The 12884-nt window shown below is 33.6% G+C and overlaps 2 protein-coding genes, 1 long non-coding RNA gene and 2 other non-coding genes across 7 annotated transcripts in view; 4 read left to right on the forward strand and 1 right to left on the reverse strand.

Annotated features, from left to right (window-relative positions):
• LOC131008955 (uncharacterized) overlaps window positions 1-12884 on the reverse strand; it is a 984029-nt gene that overhangs the window by 853037 nt on the left and 118108 nt on the right. The window lies entirely within an intron of this gene.
• LOC131009063 (uncharacterized) lies at window positions 91-3080 on the forward strand. The gene is made up of 3 exons (XR_009096388.1): window positions 91-592; window positions 2138-2213; window positions 2800-3080. It is a non-coding gene; the product is annotated as an uncharacterized LOC131009063 (long non-coding RNA).
• LOC131009000 (probable protein phosphatase 2C 34) lies at window positions 4074-7090 on the forward strand. 2 transcript variants are annotated; one of them, XM_057936180.1, is made up of 6 exons: window positions 4074-4223; window positions 4320-4507; window positions 4722-5003; window positions 6271-6388; window positions 6464-6687; window positions 6806-7090. In XM_057936180.1, exons 2-6 carry the CDS (start codon window positions 4340-4342, stop codon window positions 6989-6991), a joined length of 978 nt encoding a protein of 325 aa, XP_057792163.1. In that variant the 5' UTR covers window positions 4074-4223; window positions 4320-4339; the 3' UTR covers window positions 6992-7090. The 2 variants fall into 2 exon arrangements, with proteins under 2 accessions (XP_057792163.1, XP_057792164.1); XM_057936181.1 differs by having other exon boundaries at window positions 4077-4223; window positions 4333-4507.
• LOC131013760 (small nucleolar RNA snoR69Y) lies at window positions 8936-9038 on the forward strand. Its single transcript, XR_009097843.1, has one exon. It is a non-coding gene; the product is annotated as a small nucleolar RNA snoR69Y (small nucleolar RNA).
• LOC131013764 (small nucleolar RNA snoR53Y) lies at window positions 9078-9164 on the forward strand. The gene has a single exon (XR_009097847.1). It is a non-coding gene; the product is annotated as a small nucleolar RNA snoR53Y (small nucleolar RNA).

The raw sequence follows: 12884 nt of genomic DNA on the forward strand, positions 1-12884 counted from the left end.
TTTAGAATTTATTTTGAACTTAGATTTAAGATGATTCACGCCGGAATGAGAAAAAGAATTTATTTTTAATTCCAACACAAATGATTTACAAAAACATTTGTAAATTTAGTTATTAAATTTATATGCATTACATATTTATTTAATTGAGCATCGATCATTTACACGAACTATTTTATTTAACGAACACTGAACGATTATTACAGTTTTCATAGTACAACCCGGAAGATTTTTATTTTATTTTATTTTATTACTCCCATCTACTCCTACACCCACCTACTCCATCAGCCACCATATGCCACAACTTTATAGCTTTTTGTTGAGACACCTCATTCACCACCATACCTTTCAATCATACCATTCTCTGCAATCATACCATACACCTCATTCATCACCATACCTTTCTCTACAAAGTCATTTCACTTCAATAAAGGATCTATCTTTTCCCTCACTTAGCATCTTCGATCAATCTCATTTCTCCCTCAAGTTACTCTCTAGTTCCAACAAACCCAAAGAAATCCAAGTGCAGAGCTCAGCCATATTGCGAATGGATCAAATTGCCACAAAACTCAGATTTCAGCAACTCAAACCAGAGGTTTCATCTTGAATCTCTCTATCTATTTTATACTTGCTCATTCAGTTATGACACTGCAATTGTAACACATCAAACCTTCACATACTTTCATCTCATCATTTCGGTGCATATGTATACACATTCATAAAGAACAACAATTTCTTAAAATCACCAAGTGTTCAGACATACAATTTATGTGCATATAGATACATATATGAAGCATGCCAATTTTGATGTATTTTTGAAAAATAGAGTCGAGAGGGAGGCTAGGCGCTGCGGCTCTGCCGTTGCTGCCTAGCCACGGTGAAGAGTGGGGAAGGAGATGCGGTCGGTGGTGGTGGTTAGCCACTGCCGGAGACGAGGGAGAACATAAGGGAAATGGGCGGCGGTGGTGGCAGCTTGGTGGCTGCTACTCGCTGGGAATTTGAGGGCGGCGATGGTGGTGCCGCTGCTGCCCGGCCACAGCTGGAGAGGGAGAGGTGGTCTGGGCTGGGTATTGCTGAGGGTGTCGGCGACGGTGGCTCCGGCTGCTGCTGTCGCCGAGAGAGAGACCGAGGGAGGCGGCGGCGCTCGTCGTCGCCAAGGGGGATTCAAGGGAGAAGTGACCAGAGATGACGCCCTTCGCCGGAGACGCGGCCGCGGCTTGACAGCGGCAGGGGGAGACGGAGGAGATTCGAGGGAGAGAGAGAGACGGCAGCCTTCCAGCCGTGAATTCGCCGGGGTCGGAGCAGGCGGCGGCGGATCAGTCGAGAGAGGCGAGCAGTCGGACTGATTTGTGGGTGTGTGAGTCTTGACCAGGGTTGTGAGTTAGAGAGAGATCAGAGGGAGTCCAGGCGGCGGTGGCGGCTTATCCGTCGACGCCGGAAAAGAGAACGAGGAAGAAGGAGGCTGGGCGGCGCAGCCGCTAGATGTGTCTGCGTTTGTGTTGTGAGTGTGACCGAGAGAGGGAGTAGGGAAGAAAAGGGGGTGGGATGTTGGGCTTTAGGTTTGGGTTAGGAGTTGGGTTTTAAATTTGGGCCGGGTTTTTAATTAGTGTTGGGCTGAAAATTTTGTTAGAGAGTGGGCCGATTTAATTAGTAGTGGGCTCGAGTCATGGGCCGAGATTTTATTTATTTTTGTTTCAGCTGGGCTTTTAATTTTTAAATCTGTTGGGCCTTTATTAATTTATTTAATTGGATTTATGCAGATTTTTATTTAAAGGAGATACACTATTTTAATTAATTAGACTTATTAAGTTTGATTAATTATTTTAAAGATAATTAGCATAATAATATTATTATTATGAAGTGCATATTTTAAGTAATTACTTATATGCTAACCATGTCATGAAATTGCATTATATTTTGCAATAAGAATATTTATGATTTAATTGGTTTTATTTATAATTCCAATTATTAAAAGATGAGTAAGAATATTGTTGGTGTTCTTAACTCAAGAGAAAATGTTTTCAATTATTTATTCATTAAATTTTGAAAACCCGGCTAAGTGAATCATAGAATATTAAGCACTACACCATGACTTAAGATTAGAATTCAAGGAGACCTATTGAGAATAGATTTCTTGTAGGCTTTGAGCAACAGGAGGATTAGCATTGCTATTCCGATTCAGAGATAAGGATAAACGACAGGCTTTGCCTAATCAGGTGGGCATTATTTTATTATTACGTATATAGAGATCCCCTGCGTGACGTAGGCCTCATATGCGAATATATATGCATGATATGTTTTGACTATTTATTCAGTTCTTATGAAATGCTTATATGTTTAATGCCCTTTATGAAAATGAAAATGTTATGAAAATGAAATGTTTATGAAATGATTGACTGCCAAAATGTTTATGTTTTTATATGTATCCTATCTGTGTTGGTTCGCCAACTTTAAAGGAAATCCAATTGGGATCCTATGCTAGACAAAGGTCGCTAGCTAGGGTTAACGTGTACACTCATGGAGACCGCGAGTCGCTTGCGACCGGTCTTGGCGTCCGTGGTAAGGAGGCCTCCTTCCCGGCGCGTGACAGAAAGGACAGATATGGATCATATAGACTGAAAATGGGATGCGCATCCACCTTTATGAAAATGAATGAAATGTTTTAGTAAGCGCAGGTCATTCAAGAAAACCCCTGTGTGTTACTGTTGGCAGTTCAATTTATATATGTATGCATGTTGTATTTTCGGCTATGCCCACTGAGTATCTTTATACTCAGCCCTGCATGTATTTCTAAATGTGCAGGTTGAGCAGTTGATGGAATGGAATGATGTTGAGCGGGTGTTCCTTTGACATTTCAAGAAATGTAACCTTGAGTATACATCTTCATATGTATATCTCACACGTTTTCCGCTGCAAAACACTTTGATTAGGATAACTCTATGTTATGAAGTTGTTACACGTGTTATTGGGTAACCCACCTTAATCAGTTCTCTTTTATGTGTATGTTTTATAAGTATCCAAATGATCATATATGATCCTAGCTTTTTATCTATAAGTGATATTTTCATATACTTTAATGTTAAGTAATTGTACATTTCTATTTCTTATTGTTCACCCCAAGTCATAACCCCTGTTAACCCGTCATTGGGAAGTAGGCTGTGACAGTCTTTGATCCAATCCCCAAATAACTTCATAATTTTTATTTTTTATCTGTTCCTTAAAAAAAATTCACTTTCTATTTTCTGATTATATCATATTATTAACAATACTGCATTTATCCTTACTTTTCATATTTTCGCCGCTCTCAATACCTTATTTACGTTTACATTTCACATTTTCGTGTTTTCGTCTTAAAATCTATACCCCTCTCTCCTAAAATTTATTTGGGGGGACGGAAAATGTATTAATTATTTCTATATTTTTATTTTACATGTATATAATTTATTTTTACTCTAAAAAAAAATACTTATGTTCCAACAATTCTAGAAGACGCAATTTCACATCGACATTAGAAACTCTCTCCTCCATTTTAAAATCAATTCCCCCAAATTTGAAAACTAGCAAAAATCTAAAATCAATTCCCCCAAATTTGAAACTAGCGAAAATCTTCAGCCGACGTATCGATGCATGTACATTATTGCTCCCATTTATAACGACTTTGAAATTCAAAACAAAACAAAACAAAACAAAAACAAATTAATTAGTACTCCCTCCGTCCACCAATTAAAGGCCTATATCAAAAAACACGGGTTTTAAGAAAAAAAGTGTATTTTTATTAGTTAAGTGAAGAAAAGATCCCACTTTTTAAGAAAAAGTGTATTTTTTTTAGTTAAGTGGAGAAATGGTCCCACTTTTTTGTAAAGAATCTTTGACTTTTTTGATTAAATAATGAATAAAAACTTACCAAAAATAGGTAGGCCTTGTTTTTGTGGACGGACCAAAAAGACAAGTAGGCCTTGAATTGTTGGACGGAGGGAGTAAAAACAATGTCGAGCAGGGGCATGATTGTCATTTCACTTGAGCGAAACAAAACTACGTCCGACCTTTACACGTACACTTTTGAGTTTTCACACATGTGCGTATGTATGTGTGTATCTTTAAAACGACTTACAAAAACTCACAACAACAAAAATCCATCTCTGCTAAAACCGCCGGAGTTTCGTCGTTTCTCGTCAACTGACGTCATCTTTCCGATCACACCAACAACCCTAGCTAGCTCATTCACTGTGAGCTCCACTTTTGCTCATCCTTTTCCTTCTTTGACTGAAAATTAATGAAGCATTTTTTAATTTTATTTTTTTGAAATGGAGATCGATTTATAGTTGTGGTGTGCAGCAGCAGTATGGGGAATGTATCAACAATTTTGAGGAGAAGAAGGAGAAAAGCAAAAGACGAGTTTGTATTGAGGAGTTCAGGCAGTCTCAGCATTCATGGCTCTAACAATTTGGCTTCTGTTTTCTCCAGGAGAGGCCAGAAGGGCCCCAACCAAGACCGCTGCATTGTTTGGGAGGTAATTTTTTCTTTTTTCTTTTTTTTTTAAATTGTATACATAAAGGAAGATGTTCAACTGAGAATCACTAAATAAAATAAGAGCAAAGAATCATTTCATCTTGATGGATGAATACAATACTTTGATTCAAATCCTGAATGAAGCGAAATTTATTTTTTTCGAATGCAGTAAATTTCTATAGCAAATGCAGTAATTTTAATAGTAAAATGATTAGGAATTCGGAGGGGAAGAAGACATGATGTTTTGCGGGATATTTGATGGGCATGGTCCATGGGGCCATTTCGTGGCCAAGAAAGTGAGAGACTCGATGCCTTGCGCTCTCCTCCGCAATTGGCAACACGCGCTTCTCGAAGCTTCGGATAAGAAGCAGAAGCTTCATCACATATGGAACCACTCCTATCTCAACACCTGTGCTGCCATAGATCAGGAGCTTCGCCACCATCGCACCGTTGATTCATTCTACAGTGGAACCACTGCCTTGACCATCGTTAGGCAGGTATTATATCAACTCATCTCTCTCAAAACATAAAAAATATCACTATAAAAACTACTCCCTCCCTCCCGTGAAACATGAGTCGATTCTTTTGGGCATGAGATTTAAGAAAGCAGTATTTAGTGTGTTAAGTGTGGTAGGTGAAAACGAGAAAAACTTTTGCCATATAAAGAAACGTAACAAGTTTCGTGGGACGGCCTAAAGAGAAATGCGACTCATGTTTCGTGGGACGGAGGGAGTAGATTCGAAAACTTTATATTGTTGTTCTATATTGGTTGAATTTTTGAACTTTGCTCGACTACTGCGAGTCGAGAATTAATGCACTAATGCTTGACATAAGGATAAAAAGGTCTCAAAATTGATAGATAGCATTCTCAAACAATTAATTATATCTTTTGGAGATACTAGTGTGCGGAGCTTGTGCAAAGAAGATATGTCATGTACAAGTTATATTAATGCAAAAGTTTTGCAGATGCAGATGGGATCCTCTGTCCCATAATATTATGTGTACCACGTGTACCACTCTTCATTTCTTTGTTTTATAAATTGTTTTTTATAAAAATAAAAATTATTATTATACTCCCTCCGTCCACGAAATGAGTATCCATTTGTGGACGGCACGGGTTTTAAGAAATGTATTGAGTGTAGTGTGAATAGAATAGAGGTCCCACCTTTTTGAGTGTATTAATTAAAGTGTTGTGTGGGGTACACTTGCCAAAAAAGGAAATGAGTACTCATTTCGTGGACGGACGAAAATGGAAATATGAGTACTCATTTCGTGGACGGAGGGAGTATTATAAACTCTAATTAGTATTTATCATTGAAAAATTTAAATTTTAAAAATTATATACCCTAACTTTGAATTAATGAACCCAAATAATCTATTATTAATTCAAATAAATATAAAAAAATAATTATAAACCCTAAATGGATGAGTGAACCCTTGTTAATTATCTTTATATTATATAAAAGCATAATAAATTAAAATTGAATAAAAAATAATTTATAAATATAAAGAAATGAAGAGTGGTATACGTGGTACACACTATATTTTGGGACAGAGGATCCCATTTGTTGCAGATGGTGATGGGGCATGAGTGAATTACAATATTGCAAAACTTTTGCTAGGAGTTGGGCAGTGAGAATCTTTGTTTTATATATATAAAATGGGACCATCTCATTCTGTTGTTTTAAGTGATTGTTTCCTGGCAGATATTCTCTCTTGAAAAATTACACATAATTTAAGTAAGTAAAGTTGTATTATATATAGGGTGATGCTATATTCATAGCTAATGTTGGAGACTGCCGCGCTGTGTTGGGCACCTCGTCTCAGAGCGGCAACTTGGTGGCGGAGCAGCTCACAATCGACATGAAGCCCAATCTGCCTCGTTAGCCCCTCACAATTCGTATTTGTGTTCAACGTTATGCAGTTCTACGTTCTAAATTGTTGTGTGAACAAACAGAGGAGGCTGCGAGGATCAGTGAGTGCAACGGGCGCGTGTACAGCCTGCAGGACGAGGCCGGGGTGCCCAGGCTGTGGCTGCCCGACGAGGAGTCCCCGGGGCTGGCCATGTCGAGGGCCTTCGGGGACTACTGCGCCAAGGATTTCGGGCTGACTTCTGTGCCTCACCTCACTCACAGGGACATCACCAGTAATGACCACTTTGTTGTCATAGCAACGGATGGGGTATGTGTGACTTTTGGCCTTAGGCATTAATCACTTTATCGTTAGGTCAGCACACGCACACGTGTTTCTGAATGTTTGTTACAAAATGAGGAGAGTGATGATGGAAATTGAATTGAAGGTTTGGGATGTTATATCGAATGAAGAAGCAGTGGAGATAGTAGCAGCAGCTGATGAGAGGGAGAAATGTGGGAAGCGGTTGGTGGAGTGCGCTGCTCGAGCGTGGAAGAGGAAGAGGAAGGGGATTGCCATGGATGATATCTCTGCCATTGTCATTTTCTTCCATTCTCACACTTTCTCTACCTAGCTTCCCTTTAATTATGCTACTCACTATCACTCTCACTCTGTATTAACGAATAAATTCACATATTCATTAAGTTGTTTGGAGGGATTGTATTAGGTTTAATCGAGGCAGGGTACCTCAAACAACAACAGAAACTATATTATCACGTAGACTTTGAATATAAGCCTAGTTTTCATGGTCTTATATTCAATTAGACTACCGTTGAAGAGTAAAAAAAAAAAAACAAGTAGAAATCGTTGTAGTAATTTAGGTCTACGTATAGTTTTTCCATGGTTCATTGAACTATTTTGTTCTGACTCCAGCTCTGAGTCCACCTCCACCTTCGATTCGAAATTTTGATATTCGTATTTGAAAATATTCGATTCGAATTTGAATATAAATATTCGATTCGATTAGTATTCAAATACAAAAATAAAATTATGATATTCGATTCGATTCGATATTATATTCGTATAGATACATGATTAAATATTTAAATATTATATATATACATATATGTGTGTGTGGAGGGGCTGAAATAAATTATGAACTAATTTTCACCCTTAAATTGTAAATTTTTATGGTGGATTCATAACTTTATTGGATGAATTTAATATTATATAAGAAAAGAATTATAATATTATATAATACTCCCTCCGTCCACGAAAGAACTTCTTATTTTTCTATTTCGGGACGTCCACGAAAGAACTTCCTATTTTTTCCTATTTTGGGACAATACCCCACCACTTAAAAAATACTCCCCTTTTAAGACAATTCCCACCACTCAAATAACATTAATTAAAACAACACAATAAATTATTAATACTTTTTCACAATTCCCAATACACTTTACAACTTTTTCTCCACTCTCAATACACTATACAACATTTTATTAAAACCCGTGCCACTCCCTCCTAGGAAGTTCTTTCATGGACGGAGGGAGTAATTGACAATTTTAAAAAGGGAAAATGCAAAGAATCATAATATACATGCATTAATTTATCAAAATTTAAAATCAAAATTTTAATTTACTTAGAAAAGTAATTCCTCACAATTTAGAAAGTAAAACTTTACAATCTAGAAAATCAAAATTTTAATTTGAAGTCATCCTTTCATCACAAGTCGCGCTTTGTCATTGCGATTGTAAATTAATCAAATAATTCGTATTCGATTCGATATACGTATTCGATAAATATTCGATTCGGTTAGTATTCAAATACGAATACGAAATTACGATATTCGACTCGATTCGATTCGTTTACAATCCTACCCTCAACTTGTGTTGTTGCGGTCGTCTCTCTCTTTGAGTATGCCCAAAATATCTAGTTTGTAATTTATTCTTTATGCTCGTTTTTTTAAAATTTAATATAAGTATTTTTTGTAAAAAAAAAGAAAAAGAAAAAAAAGAAGTTGGCGCCATTACTTGAGCGTACACATGCTTAGACTGAGATATTATATCTATGAAACAAGAATCGCTTCTCAAAATGACTAAGATAGTGTTTGGTTCGGTTTATAAGCTTTTTTAAAATATAGTAATAATTTATAAGTTATTGAAAAATGTTTGATAAAATAAACTTATAAATAATTTATAAATTGTAATAAGTTCCAATAATTTATATTTTACTGATTTTATAAGTAATATTGTTTTAATTTAACTTCAATAAGCATAAAATTTACCTTCCCATTTATTTCCCAAAACAAAAAAATATACCCAAATAAGAAAAGGGCAACACGATATAACCCGGCCCAAAAACGTATACATTAGGGCCTCTGACCACAGCGAGATGCTGAGCCCATCTATTTTTGATTTGGAACCCTAATTTCTGCCTTTAATTGAAACCTCCTCCGCAAATCGCAGCACTGCATATCAATATATCATCATCTTATTCAGGCGAATCCGCCTTCCCCTCCTTGTATGTGGTAAGGTAAATTTAATTTGTAAGTTTGTTTATTAAGGGGAGAAATGGTGGTAGTTGCGATGATGATAAGATGAATAATCCCAGCTCATTACGAGGCCTTCTTTGTGTAAGGTCCGGGAAAATAACTCTCTCATGTCTATCTGAGCCTTTCCCATCCCCTTCTTCGTTTCTTTTTTTTTTTTTTTTTTGGTGTTCCTGGTGATGATTTTACTGTAAACCATGCTAATTCTGAACATCTAGTGATTGATAACAAATTTCTATACTTCTCTGAAGGAACGCCTCTAATTTTTTTAGATTCCATCGTTTTTGGAAGAGTATATATTTGTTGTTTCTTCATCCATCTTCACTTTTGAAAAAAAGGAGAACAAAAAAAAAAAAGCTCTCGTTCAACTTCTGGTATTTATGCAGATTTTTATTTCAAGCATTTCCACACCAAAATAGTTTTAGTTCAAGTTTCCTAGTTTAATATGTTAATTTTGTTTATAGAAATTACCTTCAATATTGAGATATTTAAAATATATTCAATCATTTTGTTAATATTGTGTCATTAGACTATTTTTGAGGAAATATCTGAGATGAGACTATTTCCCTATTGTGTCATTGGACTATTTTTGAGGAAATATCCAACATTATTTTATTCTCTTATTTAAAACAAAGAACTTAATTATCGATATATGCTTTAACAAGCATTATTAGACTTAATTATCGATAAATGCGCTAATATACATTTTTTTTTTTTGAGAAAGTAATATACATTACTCCCTCCGTCCCGCTAAAGTTGGCAACATTCGTTTCGGCACGGAGATTAAGAAATTGAGTGTTATATGTTTTAATAGAGTGTGGCCTACAATTGTTGACCAAATTAGTGAGTAATTGTTGACTTAATTAAAATAATTTTGGTATTTTTACAAAGTGGCCTACAATTGTTGACCAAATTAGTGAGTAATTATTGACTTAATTAAAGTAAACTTTTGCCATTTTTAGAAAGTGGCCAACTTTAGTGGGACACCCAAAATAGAAATGTTGTCAACTTTAATGGGACGGAGGGAGTATTAAAGTACCCGTAGTAGTCCCGCCTAATTTCCCCTCCTTTGTCTAATGTATTCCCCCTTTTTGTATGATAGAGATCTCGCTTGCGTTCAAATTGCTTATTTGATTATGTATTAGATATTTATCGTAATTTTTTTTAAAAAAAAGTTACTCCTTACTAATGAATTAAGAGAAATTATGCCAATTAGTGTGTGACGAATCGTTATTGTTTATACTACTAGATAAGACGATAAACAAAAGCGATTACAGTATGAACATAACACGATAAATTCAAATTTTAATTAAGAAACAAATCAATAACAAATGAGGACATCAGAACAAAATAGGATACAAAATTATTGTTTTAGTTGAAAATGATATGGATTTGACATGAAATATTGTGTTGGCACGAACACAATTAAAATTGGACGCTAATTTATTAATTTTGTTTGTATTCTTGTCGTATCATGTAAAAAAAATAATCGGTCCTAGGGCAAATGCAATACATTTTTTTTATAAATCTGTCTTGATCTAATTATAATTATAATTATAAAAATTAATAAATCTTATATATTCCCTGCGTCCACAAAAAATAGACCATTTTTGTCATTTTGGAATGTTCATAAAATTTAGTTCATTTTTTTTTTTGGAATGTTTTGTTCATTTTTGTCATTTTGGGATGTTCATAAAATTTAGTTCATTTTTATTTTTGGAATCTTTTTCTCATATGCTGGGTTCCTTTTATTCATTCACAATACAATTAATTATTATTATTATTATTAATACTACTTTTTAAATAGGATCATTTCTTCACTTACAATATCTTAACAATTTTTATTAAAATTTGTGTCGTCCTCTTTTATGACTATTTTTAGTGGATGAAGGGAGTGTTATAAATACAATAAATTTTAACTATAAATTAATTAATCTATACTATATTAAAAGTCAATATCTCAATTTGAAATTGATTTCAAAATTGAGTGATAGTTCTATAGTTATAATAAAATTATTTCAGTGTTTTCTTATTTTTTTTTTTGTATTATTTCTTTCTAAAATTTTGAATTTGATTAATTAGAAAATATTTAATATGTATATCAAATTAAGATCACGATAAAAACTTTAATTTGATATATTTTTATGTAAATATTTGATTTAAAATATAAAAGTTATTTAAAGATTAAAATTTTAAAAAATTATCTATTTTCTCTTGTTTTTTTTTCTCTAAATTTATTTTTTAATTTTAATTTTTAGCCTTTTTTTCATAATATCAATTTTTTATTAAGAATCCTTTTTTTGTTTAGTTTTTTTAATATTCAACATACATATATTTAATTAAAATTAATCTTTTTATTATATTTATAAATATGATACTTGAGGTGTTATTTCCTCTTTCCCTCAAATACTTTGGTATCGTTTATCTTTGGATGGTCACCAAATAACTTCTTGTCCAACACTACACCACCACTATTATTATTATTATTATTATTATTATTATTATTATTATTATTATTATTATTATTATTATTATTATTATTATTATTATTATTTTACCCTTTTTAAGTATAATAATTTTTTATTATTTGAAAACATTCATTAACTTTTTTTTTTAATTCATGTTCCTTCTCTTTTGAAAGTTATTTGGGGAGGAAAAATATAAGAGTAATGTTATTTGGACAAATTTTGTTTGAAAAAAAAAAGTTAAAATTTTCTAAAACTTAATTTATTTAAAAAATTTGGTTCACGGTTAAAAAGGATTTAGTTAGTTTGATTGTTTTCTCCACATTGTAATTTTTTAACATCTTTTTTATTTTATATTCCCCTGTTTCGCTCTACCTTTTAGGAGAAAAGTGGTGTGATCCACACCAATTAAGTACTATATTTTTTTACTCAAAATGAAAACGAGTTTGTTCTATTGCAACATCGACATGGGGTGTGTGTGTGGTTTGTATTATTTCTAATGTAATTTCATCAAAAAAAAAAAACGAGTCTATTAGAATGAGACGGATGAAATATTATTTTTCTTTTTGTAGATTTTGTACTTTAAAAATAATAAAAATTGAAAAAAGTTATTAAAAAATTACAACATAGAGAAAACAACAAAATTAACTAAATTCTTCTGCATTTTAAACCAAAATATCTGAATAAATTTATTTTATAAAGTATTTAACCATATTTTTATTATCCTAATATATCATTATTGAAAATACTGTAAAGGTGCAAATAGGGATGGCAATGGGCCGGATCTGGACTGAATCCTGTTTGGTCCAGATCCAGATCCATGTTTTTCAACTTAGATCCAGATCCGGTCCAGATCCATTGGATCCAAAAAAATGGGATCCAGACCCAGATCCACAGGGTCTCGGGTCCAGACCCAGATCCATATTATTTTCTTTTCTAAAATAATTGTGACTAAAATTAACATTTCGAATAAGCAATACTTAAATATATTTCCTACATCAAATTACATTTAACTACCTTCTAATTGTCAATTGTAAGATCAGCTTCTTTACTTCCATGATTACTAGTTTACTACTACTCTCTCCTCCCCATGTCAGGATAGGTTTACTCCAGCCACAGTTGCTAAATTGCATAAACATGTTTCGTGCCTAGTTTCACTTGCAATTAGAACTATCAATTTATTTGTATATATATATTGTGTTTTCATGAAATAAATACATTTTACTTATCAAAAACATAAACAAGAAAAGAAAAAAAATTTATAAAAATGAGCTTAAAAAATATAAAAATGAGCTTAGGGTTGGAGAATTAAAAATATTACATATTATTAAAAATAAAAATATTATATATTTAAATATAACCGGGTCCATGGACCGAATCTGAACCGGATCTGGGTTTTATATCAACTACTCCAGATCCGGATCCGATTTTTTAGAGAGTGGTCCAGATTCGGTCCAGATCCGCCGGGTCCAAATTTTGCAAGGTCCAAATCCGAAAAAAAGGGTCTGGAT

The sequence above is a fragment of the Salvia miltiorrhiza genome, chromosome 2 (assembly GCF_028751815.1).
Source record: "Salvia miltiorrhiza cultivar Shanhuang (shh) chromosome 2, IMPLAD_Smil_shh, whole genome shotgun sequence".
In the NCBI taxonomy this organism is placed as follows: Eukaryota; Viridiplantae; Streptophyta; class Magnoliopsida; order Lamiales; family Lamiaceae; genus Salvia; species Salvia miltiorrhiza.